Source organism: Terrapene carolina, unplaced genomic scaffold (genome assembly GCF_002925995.2).
Source record: "Terrapene carolina triunguis isolate 2854851 unplaced genomic scaffold, T_m_triunguis-2.0 Scaffold629, whole genome shotgun sequence".
In the NCBI taxonomy this organism is placed as follows: Eukaryota; Metazoa; Chordata; order Testudines; family Emydidae; genus Terrapene; species Terrapene triunguis.
The window spans coordinates 17,159,148-17,184,606 of NW_020664980.1; the positions used below are offsets into that span (position 1 = coordinate 17,159,148).

The 25,459-nt window shown below is 44.9% G+C and overlaps 1 protein-coding gene across 2 annotated transcripts in view; it reads left to right on the forward strand.

The window, feature by feature from the left end:
* The first annotated feature begins 931 nt into the window (after positions 1-931).
* ITK (IL2 inducible T cell kinase) overlaps positions 932-25,459 on the forward strand; it is a 40,678-nt gene continuing 16,150 nt past the window's right edge. Inside the window, exons 1-5 of one of the 2 annotated variants that reach the window (XM_024214192.1) lie at positions 932-1,069; positions 18,628-18,732; positions 22,543-22,624; positions 24,192-24,320; positions 25,051-25,100. In XM_024214192.1, the coding sequence (XP_024069960.1) occupies positions 932-1,069; positions 18,628-18,732; positions 22,543-22,624; positions 24,192-24,320; positions 25,051-25,100 (504 nt within the window). The remainder of the gene's footprint in view (positions 1,070-18,627; positions 18,733-22,542; positions 22,625-24,191; positions 24,321-25,050; positions 25,101-25,459) is intronic. The other variant, XM_024214191.1, reaches the window with a different exon arrangement.

Here is a 25,459-nt window from a genome sequence, read left to right on the forward strand (position 1 = left end):
CCAGAGGCTTTGTAGTTACATACGGAATGTCTTTGAAATACTTCAAACGTGTGGCACCAACACCAAGTACAGTGCATGAGGTAACAGACAGGCTGTAGGCAGGGCAGTCCCGAGGGGGGCGGGGCCTGAACAACTCCGCCCCTCTGACCCAGGCCCCGCCCCCTTCCTCCAAGGCCCCGCCCCTCCCCATCCCACCAAGCCCCCGCCCCCGCCTGCCTCTTGCCGGCTTCTGCCTCCTCCCGGGGCGGGGGCGGGTCGCTCGCTTGCTGCTGCCGGCACCAGCCCCCGCCCCTGGTAACCCCTCCCCCAGGCCGCCCTGGACCCCGCGTCCCGAAGCATGTGGCCCCCCCCGAGCGCGGGGACCGGAGCAGTTGCCCCGGTCGGTCCATTGGACCGGACGGCTCTGACTATAGGTAGCACAGACCGCTCCATCCATCTGGATCAGGGGCGTGGATGTGTGAAATACTCCCAAGGGCACAGAGAAGATGCTGTTTCAGTCTAGCCCATTATACCCTAAGCAGGTATCACTGTCTTTACTAAGTGGGCGCCGATTAGACCAGGTATCTAATCACGCCCCATCTTTTTATTGATCCCTGATCCTTAAAGATCCCATTTGTCAAGCGTGCCCATCAAATATTTATTTTTTTCCACAACATTCACTGTAGAGTATCTTTCAGCATGTGCTGCTCACTTGATGACTTTGGAGAGGATGTGGTTGTGGCTTGGACAGAAAGGAAGCTTTACAGCGCTGCCTAGATGACAGATGGAACGATAAGACCCCAAGCACCTACGCTGCCTTTCGAACACCTTTTTTTGTGAAAAAAATCAACTACCCTCCTTCTTGTTACTCTTTCCTGGACTTGTGCGGGGTGTGCAGCGGGTCTGGGACCGGCGTACTGGGTCCTGGAAAAGAACTGTGCCCTGCCGAACAATGAATAATTGCGTTCTCCTGGAAGAGCAGCTGATCAAAAAATCCCAGCAGAAGAGAAGGACCTCTCCCTCCAACTTTAAAATGCGCTTCTTTGTTTTAACCAAATCCAAGCTGGCTTACTTTGAGCATCGCCACGGGGTACGTGAGCCATTTTCTCTCTCATTTTAGTATTGAAAGGAAGGGGGAAACTGCATATGTTGTTAAATCCCATTAACCCAGTACTTCTGGTCCTGTTACAGCAATGTCTACAGCAATGTCTACTCAAACTGAGGGCCCAACACTGCATTCCTTGCCTACCCAAAACTTCCACATGGGTCAGTGGTGGTTTGGTGTGTAGAAGGAATTGAGGCTCAAACCTGGCTTTATCAAAGAAATTTACAGAAATCTGACCTAACTGCCATCATACAAGATGTCTAACAGATGCTATACGGGGCAATTCAGATAGATACTGTTGTTGGTGGGTGGCGTATTCTGATCAAGGTTATAAAATCGGATAAAAGTGATTCCTGCTATACATTTCAATTCCATTTGGAAAATAAGACAAACACATTTTTTCACTGGCTATTCATATACAGCAAAAGGTTGATTCTCTACGAGGAGACCATTCCAATGCTTGTTAATGAAAACTCCCACTGTCAGGTTCTAACAGGTTCTTTTGTTTTAGGGAGTAGGCTTTAAGAAGGGATATGATATGCTCGAACTAAGCACACTTCTCTATGTCTCTCTAGACCTGATTTGTTAAATATAACTATGAAAAGAATTAGAAGCTAATGTGCATTAGTAACCTTTATGAGTGCTTTTATCAAAGCAAAAATCCCACCCCTTCTCCTTTAGTACATACAGAGGTATACGATAGGCTCCTTCATCCGCTATTTGTAACCTTATTCAGTTTGTTTGCCGGGGTCATCAAACATGGATACCAATACGTTACTTTACATTAAGGTTAACATTTATTGCTGTTTATAAGTGCGTTTCTCTCCAGTTTGCGCGGCCATATTTCTTTTGCATTTGTAAGAATACGTTAAGGCAACATATTATGCATGTGTTTTTAAAAATACAATATTTAAATTATAAAAAACATTATTGCTGTCTAAGATATATATTTCAGTTTGACTGAGACTATCTGTGCTGTGGTCCAAATGTTGTCATTTGAGAGTTAGGATGTTATTACAACTACTTAGCATGGTGAGACCAGATACAATTTTCTTATGTGCCTAAGTGATTTAGGAGCATTAGTCTCTCTGGGTCTGGTTTTCAAAAACATTTAATTCCCTAAAGATGCAGATAGGTGTTTTTCAAAATCCTCCTGCATGCCTAAATTAGTTAGGTACCTAACTTCCATTAAAAGGCACCTAACCTGGTTTGACACTTTTGAAAATTCCATTAGGCATCTATCTGCATCTTTAGACACCTAAATGCCTTTGAAAATCAGACCCATTGACTTTCAGTAGGACAAAAGCGTAGTCACTTAAGTGCTTTTGAAAATTTTACCCACTAGCATCCGAAACTCTGATGAGGCAAAAACGGGACAACGTATAGGGTCCCTTACAATAAACATATTGAAGCAAAATTTTCAAAAATATGTCTGTTTACAAAAATCGGAGTCTACCAAGATAATTACAGCATATTTGGCATGAAGAGCTGAGGTGCTTACCTGACCTCAAATTTAAATATACTGAACCTGAGCTTCACTGGGTGTAACTTGACATAGCTCCATTTAAGTCAAGAAGCTATGCTGAGTTAGACCAGCTGAGGCGTTGGCCCTGTCTATCACTAGGTTTATCTGCTGGAGGCATGTATATACAATGTGCACACGGCTATTCGTATATACATCTATGTAGATATCGATAAATGTAGGGCCTGATACTCCACTGTGTTACATTGTATCAGGGGGTAGCCGTGTTAGTCTGTATCTACAAAAACCACAAGGAGTCTGGTGGCACCTTGAAGACTAACAGATTTATTTGGGCGTAAGCTTTCGTGGGTAAAAACCTCACTTCTTCAGATGCATAGAGTGAAAGTTACAGATGCAGGCATTATATACTGACACATGGAGAGCAGGGAGTTACTTCGCAAGTGGAGAACCAGTGTTGACAGGGCCAATTCCTCTACGTTTACATTGGTTTTGTGCCAGTGTAAACCATCGTATCAGGTCCATTCTGTTAATAAAACCCCCTGGTGCAAAATGGAGAAGACATTAGTGCAGATAAGGACCCATAGCTCTGAAGATTGTAATCCTGTACAGCCTTCAGCATTGCCCTGCGGTCTCCATTCCAGAGAGACTAGTTCTAGGCCTGAAGCCTATGCTACACACCCTTTCAGTCTTCGCTTGTCTGCTCAGTCTTCCAAGGACTAGACTGACACCACCAATTCTTTTCACAGGCGGTGGGCCAGTTTAGAATTAAAATACCTGCCTGACACAATGGCTTACCAAACGTCTGAAATCAATGAATACATGCCTCAATGTGAGGGTCTCTTCAGATGTTCATTGTAATCCTTTGGCAATGAATATGAACAGAGATTTTTCTAGAACATCTCTACAAGCGTGGTACAAAGATTGACTGTGTGTGTTTATTCCTCTCTTTGGGCTCAACGCTGCAAGGTACTGTGCATCCTGGCCCCATCCAGCCAGGAATAAGCACATGCTTAACCTCAAGCAAAGCACTTAAACACAGGTTTAACTTTAAGTGCATAAGTAGTCCCACAGATTTCAACGGGACTGCATACACTTACCGTTAAGCATGCCCTTAAATGTTTTGCTGAGCTGAGACCAAACCAACCAGCCCCTAGCAGTATCAAGCCCTTTTTGTGTATTACAATGCTCACAAGTATAAAAGGACATTGAGCAAAGCTGTGACAGTTAAAGGGACGAAAGTAACTACATCAAGGAAGTATTCAGGGAGAAGTCCGTCAGCAGTATCCAATGTTATGGGCGCCATAAAGGCAAATTTTTCAAATAATCGTAATGACTTTTTCTATTATAAGACAACATTCCAGAGACAGAAAGCTCTATTCTCCCGTTGCTCTGAGTGCGCAATTGCCATCAATGCTAATGGAAGATATTTACATACATCAGTCAGAGAATGAACCCCAAAATAACTAGCAACAATAAGAGGCTGTGTTTTCTGAAATTCATTATACAGTGCACAATGCACGGCTGTCTTAGCATAAAGCAGAGTGGTGATAATAGACGCATGAAGTCCATCACAAGCTTCCTTATTACAGTACGCAAATCACTTCTAAAAGCAAAATTTTTTGTTGCTAAGGGCCGATCCTACAACTACTTATGCACGTCAGTAGCTGTACAGATGGGAGTAGTCCTATTGCGTGCATTGTAACAACTTCCGTGAGTTAGGTTACTCGTGTTAGGGACCAATCCTGCGAACACATGTAAGTAACTTTATTCCTAACAAGTCTGATGAGACTACGCCCATGGTTAAAGTTACTCATGTGAGCAAACGTTTGCATGGCTGGGCCCTAGGTTTGCATTATTGAGAGGGAAGCAAACAAGTGAATCCCTTGAGAAATGTTCCCTTAAGGTCAAATTTTCAAAGTTATTTAGGGGCTTGTAGACACGGACTACGGTGGGATTTTCAAAAGCACCTAAGCAGATTAGGCATCTGTCTAGAGCATAGGTGCTGGAACTAGGGGTGCTGCTGCACCCCCTGGCTTGAAGTGATTACCATTAGACACAGGGTTTACAGTTTGGTTTAATGGCTTTCAGCACCCCCACTATGCAAATTGTTCCAGCGCCCCTGGTCTCGAGGCAGATATAGCAGAAGGATGGTGCAGTAGTTAGGGCACAAGCCTGGGACCCAGTAGACATGGACTTAAGTCCCTGCTCTGCCACAGACTCCCTAGGTGACCTCGGATGAGTTGCTCTGTGCCTCAGTTTCCCAGATGTAAAAATGGGGACACTAGCACTGCCTCCCAGGGATGTTCTGACAACCAGTGTCCATGTAGCAAGCACTCATGGAAGAGTCTGGATCTCTGCCTCATTTGCTGATACCTTGCTGGTAGAATCGTAGGACTGGAAGAGACCTCAGGAGGTCATCTTGGCCAGTCGCCTGCATTTATCTAGATCATCCCTGACACGTGTTTGTCTAACCTGTTCTTAAAAACCTCCCATGATGGAGATTCCACAGCCTCCCTAGGCAATTTATTCCAGTGCTTAACCACCCCGACAGTTAGGAAGTTTTTCCTAATGTCCAACCTAAACCGCCCTTGGTGCAATTTAAGCCCATTGCTTCTTGTCCTATTCTCAGAGGTTAAAGAGAACAATTTTCTCCCTCCTCCTTATAACAACCTTTTCTGTACTTGAACTCTGGTATCATCACGTTCCCTCTCAGTCTTCTCTTTTCCAGACTAAACAAACCCAGTTTTTTCCATCTTCCCTCATATGTCATGTTTTCTAGACCTTTAATAAATGTTGTTGCTCTTCTCTGAACTTTCTCCAATTTCTCCACCTCTTTCTTCAAATGTGGTGCCCAGAACTGGACGAATACTCCAGTTGAGACCTTATAAGCACGAAGTCAAGTGGAAGAATTACTTCTCACGTTTTGCTTACAACACTCCTGCTAATGCATCCCAGAATGGTGATTCATATTTAGCTTGTGATCCACTATGACCCCCAGATCCCTTTCTGCAGTATTCCTTCCTAGGCAGTCATTTCCCATTTTGTATGTGTGCAACTGATTGTTCCTCCCTAAGTGGAGTACTTTGCATTTGTCCTTTATTGAATTTCATCCTAGAATCATAGAATCATAGGACTGAAAGGGACCTCAAGATGTCATCTAGTCCAGTCCCGGCATTCAAGGCAGGATTACATAATACAGGGGTTCCCAAACTTGGTTCGCGGCTTGTTCAGGGTATGCCCCTGGCGGGCTGTGAGACACTTTGTTTACCTGAGCATCCGCAGATACGGCTGCTCGCAGCTCCCAGTGGCCGCGGTTCACCATTCCCGGCCAATGGGAGCTGCAGAAAGCGGTGCGGCCCGCCAGGGGCTTACCCTGAACAAGCCGCGAACCAAGTTTGGGAACCCCTGAACTAGACCATTCCTGACAGATTTGTCTAACCTGTTCTTAAAAACCTTCAATGACAGGAGATTCCACAATCTCCTATTCTACCACCTATTCCCAGTCAACAAATCTCCATGTATTTACAGGACCTTGTGCTTTCATAACAGTTTGTATTTGCCATGGACGTGATCAGAGATAATGTGGACATCAGTAAGAGGAGCTGAACAATGTTTTATCAGGCGTTAGATAGAAACATGAATGCATACCAGGTCATCAGTTTTTAAGAAGAGGGCATGATCTGGCCCAGGCAAAAATGTGAAGATGAATGGTTATTTTATGAAGCAGCTATCAAATGGACAAAACACCCTTATATTAGTAGCAAAAGTATGAGAAAGGGGAAAGAGGCTGTTTCTATGGTATAAAGCCGGCCTTTGCATTGGATTGCTTACTTTCAATGTCAAAAAGCCAACCTACCTTTGCAAGGAAGGTTATGGGCCTGGTTCACCACTGTTTTAGGCCTGTGTAACTCCAACTCCGATCGAGAGCATTGCAAAGCTGGAGTGACGCCGTGGTGAACCAGCCCATTGTTTGCTAAGTGCGTCGAGTTGCAGGCGCAGATCTGGTGTAAATCAGCAGAGCTCTGTTGACTTCCCTGTAGTTCCTCCTGATTTATAGTCCTTCAGTGGAGCTGTGCTAGTTTGTGCCAGCCGAGGGTCTGGCGCACAGGATTTAAAGTAAGTAAACCCACCTATTCTATAATGGGGATGCCAGCCAGCAAGCCGACCACATTAATCCTCAGTGAAAATTTCAGCAAGTAACTTCACAACAGTGGGAGATTTTTGGATGGAATTTGTTTTGATCAAAGACTTCGTTGTCCCCTGAGAGATGACATTTAACACTGGAAGGAAAACTGCACAAAGGTCTAGTTTATAGAGACGAGACCAATGAAACATACATCATACGGCGCGTAGCACAACCGGGCTCTGATCCTGTGGGGGCCTGAAGGTGCTGCTGTAACTTGTTCTTGTTATTTATTATTATTCCGATGTTTTCTAATCTGCATTCAGATGAAACGTTTCAATTCCGATAGAGGACGCTGCCCTGATTCAGTGTCTTCACTGAGCTCAGCAAACAGCATGTGTGCATCTTTCCTAACGGAGAACTGCCCCTGTTCCCTCCACTTCTGGGGTGGGTGTTTCACGGTGTGGTGCACTAAAGTAATTCTCTGCAGATTCCTGGAGGGACAACCTAGCAAAGGGCGGCTAGTCTCCAGCCACCCTGCTCCACAGCTGCAGAGCCGAGTGCCTGCTGGGGCTTCCAATTGTCTGTGGGGAGTGGAGATAGAGCAGCAGAGGCAATGCTCCCCTTTTCTGCCCCAATTGCCCAGATCCGTGTCCCCAGCCCTGCCGCTTACACCAATGGAGGAGATCTGGTGCCAAGGGATGTTGATACACTGGCACGCACTGTACGGTTTGAAGCACTCCGCGTACAGAATACCTCCAAGTCCCACACACGTCAGAATACAAAACAGAACAGTAAAGCAAAAATGAAGGATGCTGTCGCTCAAGCAGGAAAGCAGCGGACAACATAGCAGCTAAGACAATTATTGATCCCAATGTAAGTAGAACTATTGAAGATTCCATAACAAACTTATTGAAAGTTCTGCTATACGGACTATTTCCTACGACAGATAGCTATGTCTCAGCTCTGGCACACACTGGCCATGTTACCATCTTTTCACGTGTCAAATAAACAGCCATCTCGGAGTATTAAAAAGCTAAACGTATCACGCAAATCAAAGTATAGGCACAATAACCCAGAGTCTCGTGCAAAATCTCAGTAACGTCACTGATATGTCTTCCACCTTCCTCTGAAGCATTTGGACTGGCCACTGCCAGAAACAGGATACTGAACTAGACAGACCATTGGTCAGCTCTGATCAAACAATCCCTACATGCCTCATAAAAAACCGTCGTTTCCAAGTCGCGGCAAAATATTTAATCCAGGGCAAATATCGTCTGTCAGCGACACCAGTCCAGCTTTCAGCACTTCTTAATTCCCTAATAATAATATAATGAAAACCCTGCATGTAGCCGTGCTACTAGATGGAAAGTAACCACATAAATGGAATATTCAAGGATATAAATTTCATCACAAACTCTCAGTGATAACATGTATTAACAGGATTGTTGTCATTGGCGTCACTGCGGTTTCTAATTATTATTTACAGCGTCCTGTAATGTTACATTTCGGACATGGTTACTGACGGAGAAGGTCGATCTAAGCAGCAGTGTGAAAACCAGAGGCCATATTGTACCATCCATTTTTAAGCAGAATTTGCTCAGGCCAGCTCCCAATGAAGTCTTTCCATTGAGTTTAATGGCAATGGGATCAGGCCCAAAGCGTGACACCTGCAGGACAAAAACATTCCAGTAATTAACAAACGTGCTGTTTGCCAGGCATGCTTAGAGCAACATTGTGCTTTTTTTCCTTTCCCTCTGGATCCCTTTCATGGCCCGGATTTCCAGTAGCTCCATTGACATCAGAGGGACTATTCACATGCATAAAGTTAGCTGCATGTTTAAGTTCCTTGCTGAATTGGGGCCTTTTCCCCATTTTCCTCATTCTATCCTCAAAGGACTTGGTGCCTCTTTCCTTCCGGCAGTGCAGAATTTGCCGTTGTTCCCAAGGCAGCCGGCTAGCCAGAGCTGCTCCTTTACATGACCAGAGTGGCTCTTAGAACTCAGGTCTCAACTTCCTTTTGCTGTCACTACCGCACTGGTCTCCTGATGCTAATTTTACCAGGAGAGGAACTGGAACTGAAGCCCCAGATCTGACCACCCCTTACCACTGAGAAATCCAGGTCTGAACGTGGCGGCTTGGGATTTTATTTTGTCACTTGACTTGCAGAAAGAACTACGTGTAACTAGGGTGACCAGACAGCAAATGTGAAAAGTCGGGATGGGGGTGGGGAGTAATAGGAGCCTATATAAGAAAAAGGCCCAAAAATCGGGACTGTCCCTATAAAATTGGGACATCTGGTCACCCTATGTGTAACTGAAAAGAACATTGAAATATTGTGCCTGAGTTTGCTCATGAGGGGCATTTGTTTGCTTCTGTCCTTGACTAAAATGACATGTCTGTATGGGATGCTCCCTTAACTAATATCCTGAAGGCTAAATTCACTTGTTCCTCAGTGGCCTGTGTATGGAGTGAGCTGCATTGCAACGTCCCAGGACAATCCCCGGGAAGGAATTCGGACTCAGAGTGCTGCAATTCCTTCTTTTGTTCCCCTCTTGCTCTCTGGGGTCCCCACTCCATACCCCTTCATTTATAATCCAGGTTTCTGCTCTGTTTTGCAGTTCACCAATCCAGGTCTCCGATGTCACTCAATTCTAAATCTTCTTTAACCTATGAGATCACTCATCTTTCCCTTCTCTCTATCTCCCATCCTGTTTATCCCGCGTTACTTTCCTCTTTTAGTTGTGGGTGGGGATTTCTGAAGCATTAAATAAGTAGTATAGTTTTTCTTGAGACAACGTTATAAAGTCCTCGGGCAAGCATTAGACACTTTTCATTTGCTTTTCGTGTTCAAAATCCTCACTTGAAGGGGGAGATGAATTGGGTCCCAGTCCATCAAAGCACTAAAGCATATGCTTATCATTAAAACCATGTGTTTAGTTTCATAGACGTCAGTGGGACTGCTCATGTGCGTAACGATAAGCACATGTTTAAGTGCTCTGCTGCATCAGGTCCTACACTATTTTTGAAGGCTTAAGCATTTCATCCTAAAATAACAATGTTATAATTTAGATCAGGTCTTAGTAAAGTTATTTAAAATGAGCTGAAAGATCTCTGCTTTTGTTCAACATTAATCTGGTTTTAAAGAACAAATAGACCCATTAACATGTTCTATCTATTGACCTACCTACTTAGTAATGATGCTTTAGCACTTCAATAGTGACTAATATCTTGAAAGCTGTGCATGTACATTATCTGTCTCTACACCATTGTAATATCTACACTATATCTTATAAATATTTACCAGGGTCATAGAATGTTACTAACCTTTTCTTTTGGGATTAAGCATATGCATATACTGTTGTAGACAAAGCAATAAGAACAAGGGATGTATACAATATATATTTCTGTATCATTTCTAGAGGTGAGTTTGGATTCCTGTCTTCCCTCTGTGGGTTCAGAGAGACAGGCATCTCTACTTCAAATCACTTATCAAGCGTTTTCAAAACTGCTACAAATACATCTGTAGACAGGATTTTTAATTTCAGCCTTTGCTTCCTGCTTTCCTGCTATCACAGACCAAACATGCTCCCAGGAACAACACATGCCGTTGTACTGTTGTGCCTGGATAACCTTGATGCACATGGATCAAGAATAATTTAAAGTGTGGTTGTGCCCTGAGAAGTGACTATGTAAAAATGTCACCTTCTTACCGTTCCCTGTGTGCATTCAGAGTCACGTCTGCTCACTTTGCCGACAAAAATAATTGTTTTCTGCTTTTCACTCCTGTTAGCCCCGCAGAGCCAGCTGAGCTAGGCGAGAAAGAGGTGACTTCTGTTCCTTCTTGTGCATCAAGGACAGAGGTGTTTACCAAGTTCCATTCGTTTACACAATGGGGTCCCACAGGTGTAACTAGAATTATACAACTATAGTTTGGCCTGCAGAAACTTGCTTTCAGGGGACGATGCATTTGAAGGAAAGAGCCCAGCTTGACTGTTAGGGTCCCAGGTTGAGCTTACAGCATCGACAGTTAGAAAATGTGCTTGAAAACTGAGCGCATTGGACATGGACACCACTGAGAAGCAATGAACGTGGAAGCCCACAATTCCATTTTTAAAAATTCCCTTGGAGTAGAATTGCACTTTACCACTAACACATTATGGGTGAAGTCCTGGCCGTATTGAAGTCCATGGCAAAGCTTCCATGGACTGGAGCATATAGCACTCCTTCATTAGTTCAATGATGTTCAACCAGCACTCTAGATACACTGGATAAGTTCATTCCAACCAGTCAGAGAACTGATTCCCTGACTTAATGTTCGTACAACCCAGCTAACACAGGAAGGGCAACATGTAAATCTATATGTTACATATAAAGTGGAGTGGTTAAGTATTAGTAATAAATTGGATCAACGGGGGACTGCACAGCGAGCTCTGCCCTCTCTTTGAGGCAGACGTGTAATTAACATGACCATTAATAAGAGAGAGAGATGTAAATCAAAAGACAATGCCACCTCCAGCTACCACATGCTTTAGAAGAGTGAGGGAATCTAAACACGCCTGCAGTGGATGCTGAGTGTTACAGCCTGCTGCTGTTGTTAATATTCTACTATTAATTGCTGCTCTAAAATGTATTTCATGCACAGTCTATGCTAGCTGCATACAGGCGTCACATGTTTATTTCTTTTTCTTGACTCACAATAGCTGCATGCTGCCTCACAGAAAGAACAAGTTGTTTTGGTCTCACCACTAGAAACCCACAATGTGGGAGACTAGCTTCTGCTGCTGCTGCTACATGCTGAGAACAGCCAGAGCAGCTGGGTGGGATAAGGAGGGAGAGGTGACAGGGCAGGCGTGGACTGCGAGAGTGTCTTGGCATTCCCCAGCCTTGCCGCATCTCAGTGGAGAATCCCAATCACTTCCTCATCAGAATGGTTAATTAAGTATGATTGACTTTCATGCAGTGTCTTTACTGATCATTTGAACCCAGAATCAAAGTCATATCTTCAACTAAATGTATCTACCAATGTGATATATGCCATCATGTGCCAGCAATGCCCCTCTGCCATGTACATTGGCCAAACCGGACAGTCTCTCCACAAAAGAATAAATGGACACAAATCTGACACCAAAGACCAGTAGGAGAACACTTCAATCTCCCTGGACACTCAATAACAGACTTAAAAGTGGCAATTCTTCAACAAAAAACCTTCAAAAACAGACTCCAACATGAAACCGCAGAACTGGAATTAATTTGAAAACTGGACACCATCAAATTAGGCCTGAATAAAGACTGGGAGTGGATGGGTCACTACAAAAACTAATTTCCCCCTGCTGATACTCACACCTTCTTGTCAACTGTTTGAAATGGGCCATTTGATTACATTGGCCTCATTAGCACTACAAAAGTGATTTCCACCCCTTCTTGTCAACTGTTGAGAATAGCCCACTTCCACCTTAATTGGATTGGCTCGTTAGCACTGACCCCCCACTTGGTAAGACAACTCCCATCTTTTCATATGCGGTGTATTTATACCTCCCTACTGTATTTTCCGCTCCATGCATCTGATGAAGTGGGTTCTAGCCCACGAAAGCTTATGTCCAAATAGATTTGTTAGTCTCTAAGGAGCCACAAGGACTCCTCGTTGTTTTTGCTGATACAGACTAACACGGCTACCCCTCTGAAACCTAAATATAGACAGTGACAGTTGCTGGAAAGGGGAGTTAAAAGCTTTACGCCCGGGAAACGTTTTGGAAGTCACTGTTGAGAAGTAATTTCTGTATCTTTATCTACAGGCAGCAGTAAATTAACGTCCCCCTTAATCAATCAATCATGCGCTCACCGTAGTGTCTCAAGTGCCCAGCCAAGATTGGGGCCCCACTGTGTTAGATGCTGTACAAACAGAACAGCAGGCAGTCCTTCCCCCAAAGAACTTACAGTCTAAACAGACACAGCCAAGGACAGGGGGAAGGAATGTAAGATACAAGCCGAGTGATCAGTGTGTTAGTGCCATGGTTTTTATTGTGGGGGGCTGGGGTTTAGTCAGGCGGGGGGTAGCTAACAGAAAAGGTGAGGGAAGAAGCAGGGCGAGGGGACAGAGGGAGACTGGGCAGAAGGGGTCTGGAGCAAACAGCCAACCAACCCACAGCAGAGAAAGTCCAGTCAGAACTTCAGGAAATAGGATCAGTGTCTGGTGGTCCCTGCTTAAATTGCTCCCGCAGCTTCAGTCTCTGGCTGGCTCCTGCCTGCAGTTTCTTTCCCAAAGGCCACATGGCTGTGCGGAAGGGAGGCCCTGCCAGGGTCCTAGTGCACCTTTTGCACAGCTCTGGGACCAGGGATGCTGGTGGGCTGGGTTGCTCTGACTGGGCGCCTTTCTGGGAACCAGTGAGGAGTGCTGTGCCCTCAGCCTTGCAAGCTATGCAGTTGAATTGTGCAGGGCTGGGTGAACCCACCGGTTTCCGTTCGCCTCAGTAAATCTTATGGGGGTGTCAAGTTCATATGGTTTTCAAACCCACCACCCTCAGCTTCTGCTCGTCAGAAGAAAAAACTTAAGGCAACGGTTCTGATAGAACCATTTGAACCAGGTGAGCGCCATGAAATAGCCTCAAGTGCCCCCTCTGCCTCCCAGCGGGCCCTGAGCTCCCACCTGAACTTTATTTGTCTACACGACTTGCGACGTATCCATGCAGACTCTGCCCCACCTCCCCTTGTCATCTTCGTGTCTTTCCCCCTATGTCACTGTCCCCACCCAACCTCCAGTTTCTGTGGCCCTTTACCTTCCCCTGGGTCTTCACAGGGTTATCTCGCTGGACTACTCCACCCCATTTCCTCTTTTTGGGAGGCTGTCCAGGAGGCCTTCTTCTCCCAGACCCCAGGCATCTCCTGGAGAGAAGGCAACCCAGCCACTTTCGTTCTTCAGCGGCAGGTATGGGAATCCCTTCCTCAGTGTTGCTGCTGCTACTGAGTTAGATCTTTAGCCAGACTCTAAGGATACGTCTACACTGCAATGGAAGACCCTCAGCACAGCCGCGGCTAGCATGGGTCAGCTGACTTGCGTTCTCGGGACTCAAGCTGAGGGGCTGTAAAATTTCAGTGTAGGCATTTGGGCTTGGCTGGAGCCCAGGATCTGAGACACCACGAGATGGGTGGGTCCCAGAGCCCAGGCTCCAGCCCTAGCCGAAACGTCTACACTGTTATTGTTAGCCCTGTAACCTGAACCCCAAGAGCCCGAGTCAGCTGACCTGGACTCTGAGACTGGGTGCCCCGGGTTTTTTATCGCAGTAGACAATACCCTAAAGGTCAAGGATTCCTAACCACACTTCAGTACGGGTTTACTTAGCCTCTGAGAGAACTTGAAGGGCCCATCATCCAACAGCAACGAGAATGTTTTCTGGTTCTGTCACCACTTACCTGAGATTGTGTGAGGGATGATCCTCAAAGAGGTGGGCAGAGGGAACCGGTCAGGTGGGCAGAGGGAGCTGAGTAGCCAGCCAGTCTCTTTAGCTGACAGACACGCAGAGCTAAAAGCCCCCTGGCCCACCCTCTCAGAAAGTGACTAGCGGCAAAGGAGCCCTGTGGGAGGGCTGATTTTCTGATGGAAGTGGAACCACCAAACCAAGTCAACCTCTGGTGCTGTGGAGGTGAATCCTGCCCCTCCAGGCAGCCAGGTACCACAGGGCCCCAGATGCAGCATGGGGGAGCAGGCTCTGAGGTACCTGGCAAGGGATCTGCACGCCTTGCATGCATCCCTCTCAGTCCCAAAGTCCAGGGCGCTGGAAGCAGGACAGGAACAGGGGTGGGCTGGTAGCAGTGCAGATCCAGGGCCCAGGGGAATATTCTGGCCTCCCACCAACGCTGCAAGACCCTACTCTGGCCACTCGGGCTGAGCCCAGCAGGGAGGGTTCACCCCTTTGAGATCAGTGACACTTTCCTTCACATAAGCAAATTTCGCACTCTCCACAAAACCCCAAACGGAGCTGAGCGACGCTTGGCTTTGGGTTTCATTACAAAACGTTCTCACCACTATTTCTGGATTCTTGTGTCGCTGAAGTGACACAGGCCCCGGTACAGCAAAGCACTGAACTTTAAGCACCTGCTTCATGTTCTTGACTCCAGTGGGACTTTGTCGCAGGGTGGGCCTCTACCTCAAAGCGCCCCCCACTAGTAAACTGGACAGCTGCCTCAGTTTCCCCTTCATTCCCCCTTAGAAAGGAATAAAGTCTCTCCGTGTCCAACCCAAAGAGCCACCTCTGGGCAGAGTTAATTCATGGACACGTTCAGTAAGCCGCAGAACCCTCAGGATCAAACTGTTCTCTCAAAACCCCAAAGCACAACAGGGACAGTCACAGCAGTTAGGTGTGCCCCTTCCAGGGAGATCATTGCCTGGTTCCCCACCCGAGAGCCGCTTTCCACGCGGCTCACAGTTTCTTTGCCCTTGTTCCAGGGCTCCACTGTCCAGGCTGCCCACCTGCGAGTTACCAACAACTTGCTACCACTGCCGCCAAGTCAGCAGAGCTCCCCACAGTGTTCCACTCCCCAGGCTCCCTTGCCTGTGAGTCCTACCGCTGCTCCTGGGATCTCGTCTCCAGCATCTGCCCTCTTGTTTCCAGGCTCAGCTTCCCCTGACCAAGCCAGTTCCTCCCCTTTGCCCAGGGGCCTCCTCATGAGCCCGCCTGCAGCTCAGCAGGGTTCCTCAACTGCCCAGTGCACACCAACAACTTAAAACTCTCTGCATCGTCGCTCATCATCGGGAGTGCACTGTCTCCTGGAGCTCACTCCCCATAGCTCTCACCAGCTGCTCCAGTATGCCTCTCCTTTCCTTCTGAGCTTTCACCAGCCCTTCCTATCCCTCTCTATGGCCTAGATACCCTCTCTTAAGCCCCGTTGGGAGACAGGTGCATCGAACCCAGCTCCCTCTTAAAGGGGCCAGTCACCCTGTAACAGACAAACAGAGGTTTAAAGTTAAGCACGTGGTTAAATGCTTTGCTGGATTGGGGCCATAGCTTGAAACCCCAAAGAGTGAGCTAGAACTCAACACACTCCTACTTGCCCTCGCAACAACCACAGAATCCTGTGAAATCAGTGGAGATGGGGTTACCTAGGGAGGTGGCGGAATCTCCTTCCTTAGAGGTTTTTAAGGTCAGGCTTGACAAAGCCCTGGCTGGGATGATTTAGTTGGGGATTGGTCCTGCTTTGAGCAGGGGGTTGGACTAGATACCTCCTGAGGTCCCTTCCCACCCTATGATTCGATGATTCTATGATCTGGGAGTAGCCGGAATAATGCAGATTAGGAGCGTGGTGCATGGAAGCTTTATGCTGTGCTTCATCCTGTCCAGTGCTGTTAGTCCCTGACTTTCACGAGCACCCGTCAGCCAATAATTAAATAAAATCAATAAAGCTGTACGTGTTCATTTGCAACCTGTTATACTTCACCTAGGTATGTGGCCGCAGTGTCCTATTGTGCCTGGATAAGTATTGATGGCGAGCGTGCAGTAGACACTGAAGTATTTAGGACAAACTAGCTAAAATAAGGAAAAGGAACTGACGACCCAGAAAGATGCTGCCCATGTATGTAATTATAACATAGGCAGGCTGAGAATAGCAAACAGAAAGCTATGGGCATGTTTTACTTCAGCTGTCTGGCCCTTTTTTGGAAGGAAACACTGAGGTTTTCTGAGACCACTTTAAAGAGGCGTTTTATTTTTCTTTGCAAAATGGCACCGTTGCTTTTGTGAGATTAGTGTGCAATCGGGCATCACCAAGTCAGGGCTGTGTTTAGCTTCCAGCCCCGTTGCTCGATCGTGCATGGTTTGTGCTGTGGCAGGACTGTAATTGCCTTCTTCAGTCCAATTCCCGGTCTGTTTGAGGAACCCCCGGACACTTAGTCGTTGAAATGCACATGACAGGTGATGAGGACTGTAGGACAGGGACACAGCTCGACACAAAGGCTTCACTCTCCCTATTCCCCACAGCTAGGAAAGGTATCAACACAAATCAATTTGCTGTTCCTCTTAGAAACAAAAGGCAGAGCACATGACCAGAAAACACTGGCTCCGAAAGACTTGTGGTTGTGGCCTCAGATGTCAAGATAATAAGGCGAGGGAGGACTTAGTGTCAGCTCTGGGCTAAAACAAAATGGAAGGTTTTTACAGGCTATAAGCAATTTAGTGGCTCCTGGGAGCGGGATAAGGTCCCAGGGGCAGCACGAAGGAAAGAGTGATCTGTTGCTGTGGAGGGGAGACTGAGGCAGAGGAATAAATAGGCGAGAATGAAAGGAAAGAGGCGGCAGGTGAGAGAAGTGGGGTGAAGTGAGCCCATGTGAAGTTTAGAGTTATCCGTGTCCTGCGGGAGGCTGTGTCTACACTGGAAGGCTTTGCTGGTTTAGTCATGTTGGGGAAGCGCTCCCTTTGGGAATATATCAAAATACCAACTATAGCTCAGCCCAGCACCCCCCGCCCCCGTGAGCGAAACAAACTATCCACAAAAGGGCAGATTTGTCAGTGTAACTGCACATGTGCTAGCGGCTTTTGCAGGCACAGCTCTGTCAGTCAGGGATCACACCTCTTCACACTCCTGACCCCAGCAAAAGCCGGCTAATGTAACCATCGGCTGAGTTCCATTGTAAGTAGTGTCTATATTAGCTCTGCTGGCCATGACAAAGGTCTCAGCAAAGCCAGGGAGAGTGGTATTGTTCTTCTCTTCTCATTCTTCATGACTGTGAATAAATGGCTGAAATTTACTCCTGAGCAGTGAGGCCAGAGTGGGGCCTTGTGCACAGGATGAACCTCACCCTTTGTGATCAGCTGCATTATCTGCTTCGCTGAAATGATACACAGGTAGGCAGCTGAAAGGGAGCAGTGTAACAAAAGATACAAAATAGTCTCACAAGCCCATTTGTCAGCACGTTGATCAAAGCTACAGGTTGCTTTAGAAAAGCAAAAGCCCTTTGCACCATGGTGTTCTTGAAGCACTGCGGGCTTTTGTCATCGCAGATCTGAGCTGGAAGACAGCTACAACGTTTAATCCCGGCTGAAGAAGAATCAAAACAGGAAACGAGTTTTGCTTCCGAAGAGCAAATGTTTTTGTACTGAATCCTTCAGAAGAATGCACTACATAACAGGCATCTGATTACGTCCTGTCTACTGGACACTGATGTTTTTCTAATCAGTCTCACTTGTGAAGCTGCAGACAACTTGATCATGAATGCTGAGTGATGATTAGTGGAAAAGAAATTAACAGAGCTGTTGAAATGCAACCATTTTGCTTTTAGGAGTTCGAGCAAACATTTTCTTGGGGATCCCTTTTTCTTCCCCATTCCAAGCCTATTTATCTATCTAGTATTTTCCAATGAACAATAGTACACTGGAGCTGGTCAGAAAAATTAGTTTTTAAAGGAAATTTTGAAAAACAATGTTTATTTCAAGATTTCTTGTAAAAAACAATTGTTTATTTTTGACAAAAACTGAAACCCCAAATGGAAAAATGTTTGGTTTTTGAAAACCAATTTCAGTAAAATATTCCATTTTTGGTAAATATGTTCAGTTTTTGAAAACCAAACCCCTAAAATTTCTACCAAAAGCTGAACTGAAATCCAACATTTTTACTGAAAATTTTTCCAGTTTTCGTTTTTCAGTGTAAAATTAGAAAATTTCTAGCACAATGAAAATTTTCATTAACATATTTGGGTTTGGTAAAAAAGCCATTTTTTCTAGAAAAAATGTTTCAGCAAAAAAAGTTTGACCAACTCTATAATGAACTACCTGCTGTGTTCAGCCCTTTACTTTTTCAATGTACTTTTCAAACAAAAGGTTTTGATCCTACTCCTTTAAAGTAAATGACCAACCTGCCTTGACTTCACAATCAGCCTTTGCCTAATTACTCAATTAATCTTAATTAGACAAATCAGAATTCATAACCAAATACTTTTCTTTCTCTCAGAAAAAAAGAACTTTGAAGGGCTCCATTGAACTGTCCAGGATCAAATGCGTTGAAATTGTGAAAAGTGACATCACAATTCCCTGTAACTATAAATATCCTTTCCAGGTAAGTCTGCCTAGACCAATGATATTGCTTTCACAGAAACTAGCTCAAAATGTATGTAGAGGTAAACTAACAGCGTGGCAGTGATATATAAGAGCAAAGGGAGAATGTAAGGGGGAATAGATATGCTTTCAGCTAAGATGTGAAAAGAAATAGAGAATTGAAGACCGAGTCTTTCCATTGACCGCACCAGTGGTTTTCAACCTGTGGTCTGCAGACCATGTCTAAGGGGTCTGTGAAAGGTTTTTGTTACCGTAGAACAATGGTTTTCAACCTGTGGTCCGCAGACTTATGGGGGCCCATAGACTTTCTCTAAGAGTTCCAAAGGGGTCCTCACCTCCATTTGAAATTTTTTAGGGGTCCGCAAATGAAAAAAGGTTGAAAACCACTGGACTACACAAATACATAGACTTTATGGCGAGAAGGGACCATTAGATCATCTAGTCTGACCTCCTGTATAACACAGGACACAGGATTTAATCCAGTTATTCCTGTATTGAGCCTAATCACTTGTGTTTGACTAAAGCCTCTTCCAGAAAAGCATCCAATCTTGATTTGAAGCCGACAAGTGTTGGGGGGGAGCAGAAGGGGCAATCCATGTCCCTTGGTCGTTTGTTTCAGTGGTTAATCACCCTCACTAGTAGTGAATCACCCCACTTTCTGTGGGTTTTAGAGCAGGCCCTCGGTGAATAGGAGATGTGCAGGAAGGCTGTTCCAGATGGGAGGAGCACTAATGGAGAAGGCTTTTAGGTAAACAGTGGTGAGATTGTAGAAGGACCAAGAGGAGACAGTGCGAGGGAAGAGAATGGAGAAAACATATTCTCTAGTCTACAAAGATACATTTACCTTTCCATCAAACTAGAAATTCCATAGTGTTAGGTGGTTATTACGTTTAGAATTCCCATTTGGCTCTGTTACCCGAGTTGCCAACTCTTGCAATTTTATCACAAATCTCATGATATTTGGCCTTTTTCTTAAGGCCACAGCTTCTGGAGTCAAGTGAATACAGGAACATCTCATCTGATTTGTTTATTAAGTACATTTCTAGGCCTCACAGTTGCAGAGAAAAGCTTGAAAATGTGACCCCCCCCCCAACGCATCCTACAGAAAGAAAAGAAAAAGAACCCAAAATTTCTTATTACATAAAAGCTCATGATTTGGGGGGCTGACTCGTGATTTTGAACATTTGGGGTTGACAATGATGTATTCCTAATGTAGATTATAGATCAATTTCTAGCACATTAATCTAAACACTAAGAATGCACATTTATCATATGCCTTAGTGACTAATAATTGTATAGAGGGCTTTGTTCACAATGGGTGAAATGCCCCTGTTTTGAGCTGTGGAGTACACCAGCTCATAAGGATCTAAGAAGGGGGAGCAATTAACTTCCAGCACAGGACTGGGATCAGAAGATCCCAGCTGTGCCGCAGACTCACTTTGCGACCGTAGAGACGTTACACAGCTCACATCTCCAATAGTGGCTTCATTTTATAGGTGCCCAACCTTAGAAACTGGGGGCTTTATCTTCAGAGGGGCTGAGTACCCGCAGCTCGGATTGAAATCAGCGGGAGATGAGTGTCTGTCCAACACCCACAAATCAAGGCCCCCACTGGCAGGCTAAGCCCCTTTCCACCAACGAGGCCCACGGTGCTGAGAACGGTTGAGGGCTGGCTGTTACAGGAGTGCTCTTTACATAGACAGTTACCAGATAAAGCGCCAGGTCCTCAGAAAGATACAGCCTCGTTCAGATATTTTCTAGGACCAAGAGAAGTTGGTGTTGTGCACTGCAAATGGCTTCTGGTGTGAGGCTCTTTACCTGGAGCGCTTAACAACAGCTACACCAACTCTGTGCCATCTGGGAGCTGCCACAGGCTGGGGATATTCACCAGCTTCCAGTTTCTTTGCGTCACTGGAGCATGGCCCAGAATTAAACCTGGAATTGTTTCCTGGAAACACCAATATTTAAAAAGAAACAAACCCTTCGATGTGTTTCTTTCATCTGAATTCTTGTATGTGGCCGTATTGCTTAAAAAATAAAATAAAGCTGGGGTAGAAAGCTGGATTCGCTCTGCAGAGAAAACAGGTGAACTCCTTTTGACAAACTTCATACGTGATGTGAACGACACATGGAAGTTGCACCTGCTAATCGCATGTCTGAATTTTGTCCCGGAGATAGTTCTGTAGTGTTCTGTAAGAGCACATTAAAAAATAAAAGTCAGCTGTACCCTGCTGTAGATCTGCTATGGAACCACCAATGGTTTTGTATCTTCCTGTGGCTTGTTACATGAGGCAGCACAGTGCAATACGGCCTGTATGGTACAGGATGGTTATTTTTTTTGCACGTTTCAGAAGTTTGCTGCAGGTTTGAAAAAGCAACTTATCCAAGCAACTGCACAAGACAGATCAGCACCCATCAACAGAAGAATACCTCAGAGGGAGCAGGAGATATGCTTTTTTTCTATTTTTTCTTAGAAAGGTTATAATTCATCAATGTAAAGGGAATAATTCAGAGTTTCCACAGCTGCACAGCACTTGGGTGTGTATGTGTGTACGCATGTATGTGCTAAAAAGCATCAGGACAAAGGGATCAACAGAGGGATTGATTCTTTAAAATAACAGTCATAAACTCTCAATATTCCTCCCATATGACTGGGGATAGTGTGTAAGGACCAGCTGACATCTCACAGAAGTCTCTATTTAGAGACTATGGCCTGGTCTACACTAGGACTTTAATTCGGATTTAGCTGCCTTAATCCGAATTAACCCTTCACCCGTCCACACTACAGAGCCAGTTAATTCGAATTAAAGGGCCCTTTAAATCGATTTCTGTACTCCACCTCGACGAACGGAGTAGAGCCTAAATCGATTTTGTTAATTCGAATTAGGGTTAGTGTGGACGCACACCACCGAATTACTGTATTTAAGTTAATGGGGTAGTGTGGCCGCACACCACCGAATTAATGTGGTTTAAAACCGAATTAAGGTGCTTAGTGTGGCCGCGCACAATCGAATTTATACAAACTGTTTCCCAAATTCAAATTATCTAAATTCGGATTAATCCTGTAGTGTAGACATACCCTAAGAGCCTAAATCCCTTGGCTGCTTTGGAAAATTTTACCCTATTTGCTTAAATGTCATGAATGCTCAGGAGTTCTCTTCCCACATTTGTTCAGAAGTAGGGACAACTTTATGAAAACAGCATCTTTGTTTCCTAGTAGTTCTCTTCTTCTGCAGCTTATTTCCCATCTAAAATCCTAGAGCCAAATTCTGCTCAATTACACTGGAGTAAATCCCGAGTAGACCCATTGAACTCAATGGAGTTGCTCAGAATATACACTGGTACAAGTGAGAGCAGAATTTGGCTCTAGGATTTCAGGTGAAGACAAACTGCATGAACAGACACACTGCTAAGAAACAAGGATGCTGCTTCCATACAAATGTTAGTAATAGTAGAAGTTGAAAATAGAAAATGTAGGGCCAAAGTGTCTGCTGGTGGAAGTGGCTGGATCTACACTAATTTCACTAGTGTTTCCTCCACAGCAGAGAACTTGACCCCAAAGAATGTCTGGGCTGAATTCTTTCCTGCCCAGTATTCCCTATCAATTTTAAATAAACAAACCAAGGTGCTAGATTCCCTTGGGATTATGAGCCATTTCTGAGAACACGGTGGCTGTCACATTTGCCTACATAGTCACGGCACTACTGGTATGTAACTCATTGGTATGTGAGGTGCTTTGAGTTCCCCTGGATACGAAAGACAGCAGGAGCTGTTTCTAATCACTGGCTTGCTTCTCTGGTCCCCTCGCCAGGTTCTTCATGACAACTACCTGCTGTATGTGTTTGCACCCGATCGAGAGAGCCGGCAAAGATGGGTGTTTACTCTGAAAGAAGGTAACCGTAGTCCTGTGCGCAATCGAATCGAATCTCCGAAGTCACTATTCCAACCCCGCTTCCTCAGTAGCCAGAGACTAGACAAAAATGACAGCTCAGAGGGAGTCAAATGCCTTATGTTTGCACATGCAGAACAGCACTTGTGCAGGTGGTTATACAGCATGGTGGCAAATTGTAGGGGCATAGTTTCAGCAGCCCTTGGAAAAGTTGGTGCATGGGGAGGTTTTGGTTGGATCTCACTGGCAACATTAGTTAATTAATACATTGTCCTAACCTTGATTCTTCTTATGCTGCGGGAGAGGGGGTATTTTACTTGATTACTTTTTTTTTTGTATATATAAAGAGAGTTTTTGGTGTGTAGAAAATCTTTCAACCACAGTTAGGACTCTTTGTTTGGATAACAATCTTCCTAAAGAAGTCGTTATTGGGAGGTTTATTTGTGGATGGCTTATATTTCCCTCTCCTCTTGTATTTATTTCCTTCCCTCTTATATTTGTTGGGATCATTGTGTTGATTATGCAGTGAAAGTGCGGTGAGCACTGCAATGCGAAAGGACCACAGCGCTTGCGATAAGGGAGGTCTTGTTTAGTAACACGGATTGCACCAGCCCTCCCGTTAACCTTTTCCTGGTTTATAACACAGGCTGTTGCAATGCGAGGGGAGTGTTCCATTTATTGGGGAAACATTTGGCCTGGCTATGAAGTGCATTGTTCCTGCATTTACTCTGCAATCATTTACTTTGCAAGAGGCTGCTATTGCTAGCGCTCCGCTTTAGCACTTCCTTTAGTTAAACATTTCATAACTTCATCTTCACAGGGCAGTTTAACAGGCCCGGGTGATGCAGGCCTGCAGATTTTCTTTTTAAATAGTAAAAAGTTTTTTTACACAGAGAGCACTAATTTCAAACATGGGACCTTTAATCCCTCACGAGGACAGTCAGATGGGTATTTAAGCATGTGAATGCTAAATGTTAAATGCCAATTTTGAGCCATACAGCTAATACTGTAACTGAGCCGACAGTAGTAACTGACTGTATCCTACACATGCGGTACAGTTGTGGTCTCTTATAAACGTCTTTGCTACCTGCTATGTCAGGTTTTCTGTTTTTTACGAGTGCTTTTTTTTTTTTTTTTTTTTTTTTAATATTTTAAAGAGAAATATTTTTTTAAGTTTTTTTTTTTCCCTTTTTTTTTTGTTTTTTTTTTTTTTTGTTGTTTTTTTTTTTTTGCCTTTGTTGTTAAGAATTTAAAGAGAAACACTTTGCTAAGGTTCTAGTCTTCCCCTGTGCGATTGCATAACTTCTATTCATGTTAATCAGGGTTATTTGTATCATACACTCCTTACGTGAGAAAGTAGAACATTTAAACACAGCTGGCTGAAGATACTCACAAAAAGAGGGTTGTCATCAGCGTTCATACCCTTTGACTGAGGGAAAACAATTTTCCTTGAAATTCGGATGATTTTTACTCACTTCCACTGGTCGTTATCAGAGCTCGCGTCAGTGCCACATACCTCAGTTTGTAGTAGAAATCCTTTTTAAAACAAAACATTTCCTGACTTCTTTCAGAAACCAGGAACAACAACAATTTGGTGCCGAAGTATCATCCAAATTTTTGGATAGATGGGAGATGGAGATGCTGTGCCCAGACAGAGAAGCTGGCAGCCGGGTGTATAGAATATGACCCCACCAAGGACGGTATGGGATTCATTACAGATGTTCTCAGTCTTCGATATGTCTGTGCCAAGCAACAGTAAGATTCATCCCACCTTGTAGAAAGCACTGAAGAATACTGTGCTACATTTCCAGGGAAGAGAAATGGTGCCACCTTCCCAGGATGTGCCTTATCCTCGTTTTCCTATCATCCTTTTTAAATGGTATTCTTTCCTCTGAATTAAAATGGACCCAGTTACCTCACCAGGGTGTTAGGTGCTGTCCTTTGAATGAGGTGTAAAACCAAGGTGCTGACCACTTGTGATCAGGAAATGACCCAGGTCAATTCTCTCAAGAGAAGGGAGTTTGCTCCTGGGTCATGGCAAAATTATATTTTATTTTGTTCTACCTCCATTTGCCCTGTGGTTTCAGCTGAGAAAGTTCTTCTCCACTTCCTCTTCTGAATGGGCTGTAGAGTGCTGCTAGGGGGAAACAAACGTTGCATTCTACCAACAGTTGCTTTCCACTGCTGCCTGGGCAACCCCCATACAACACCTTCAGGTCGAGTTCTTCTGGTTGAAAGATGCTATGCAAGTGTGAGGCTCTTTTTTTACTTCTTATCCCAACCGCAATAAGGAGCCAAGCCTTGTTATTCTGAAATTAGGTTGTCTGCTCTATACCTCAGCCATTTCGACACCACTTACACGGCTCCCTGATATTCTTCTCTGGTTTTGTCTAGATTGGTTCCAAATTAATTTACTTCATTTCATTTCAGCCTCCAAGAAGCCTCTTCCTCCCACTCCTGAAGATAACTGGGTGAGTGCAGCGAGGCAGGAGAAGCCTCAGCAGTGGCTTGTCCGATTAACTTGCACCGGGGGAAATGCCCCATTTAGGGGTCATTGCTGTTCAGTGCACTATTCTGTGCAAAGAGATTAGCACGCCCCTGATTCTTCCTGGATTCCGCGCTTCTCTTGGATTTTCACCTTTGTCTTTCTCAAACTGTGTATGAGCAGCACCATGTTAGGAGCTAAGTTTGCTCAGGAAGATGCAGTTTCGCTTGACAAATGCACAGCCGCTTTGCAATATTTTGCATTGTTGCGAGAGCAGCAGGAGCACTGTTCTGCTCAGTCACCCCCACACGGAAACACTTCACGCTTATTCCACATCAAAGGTTGACAAGCTCA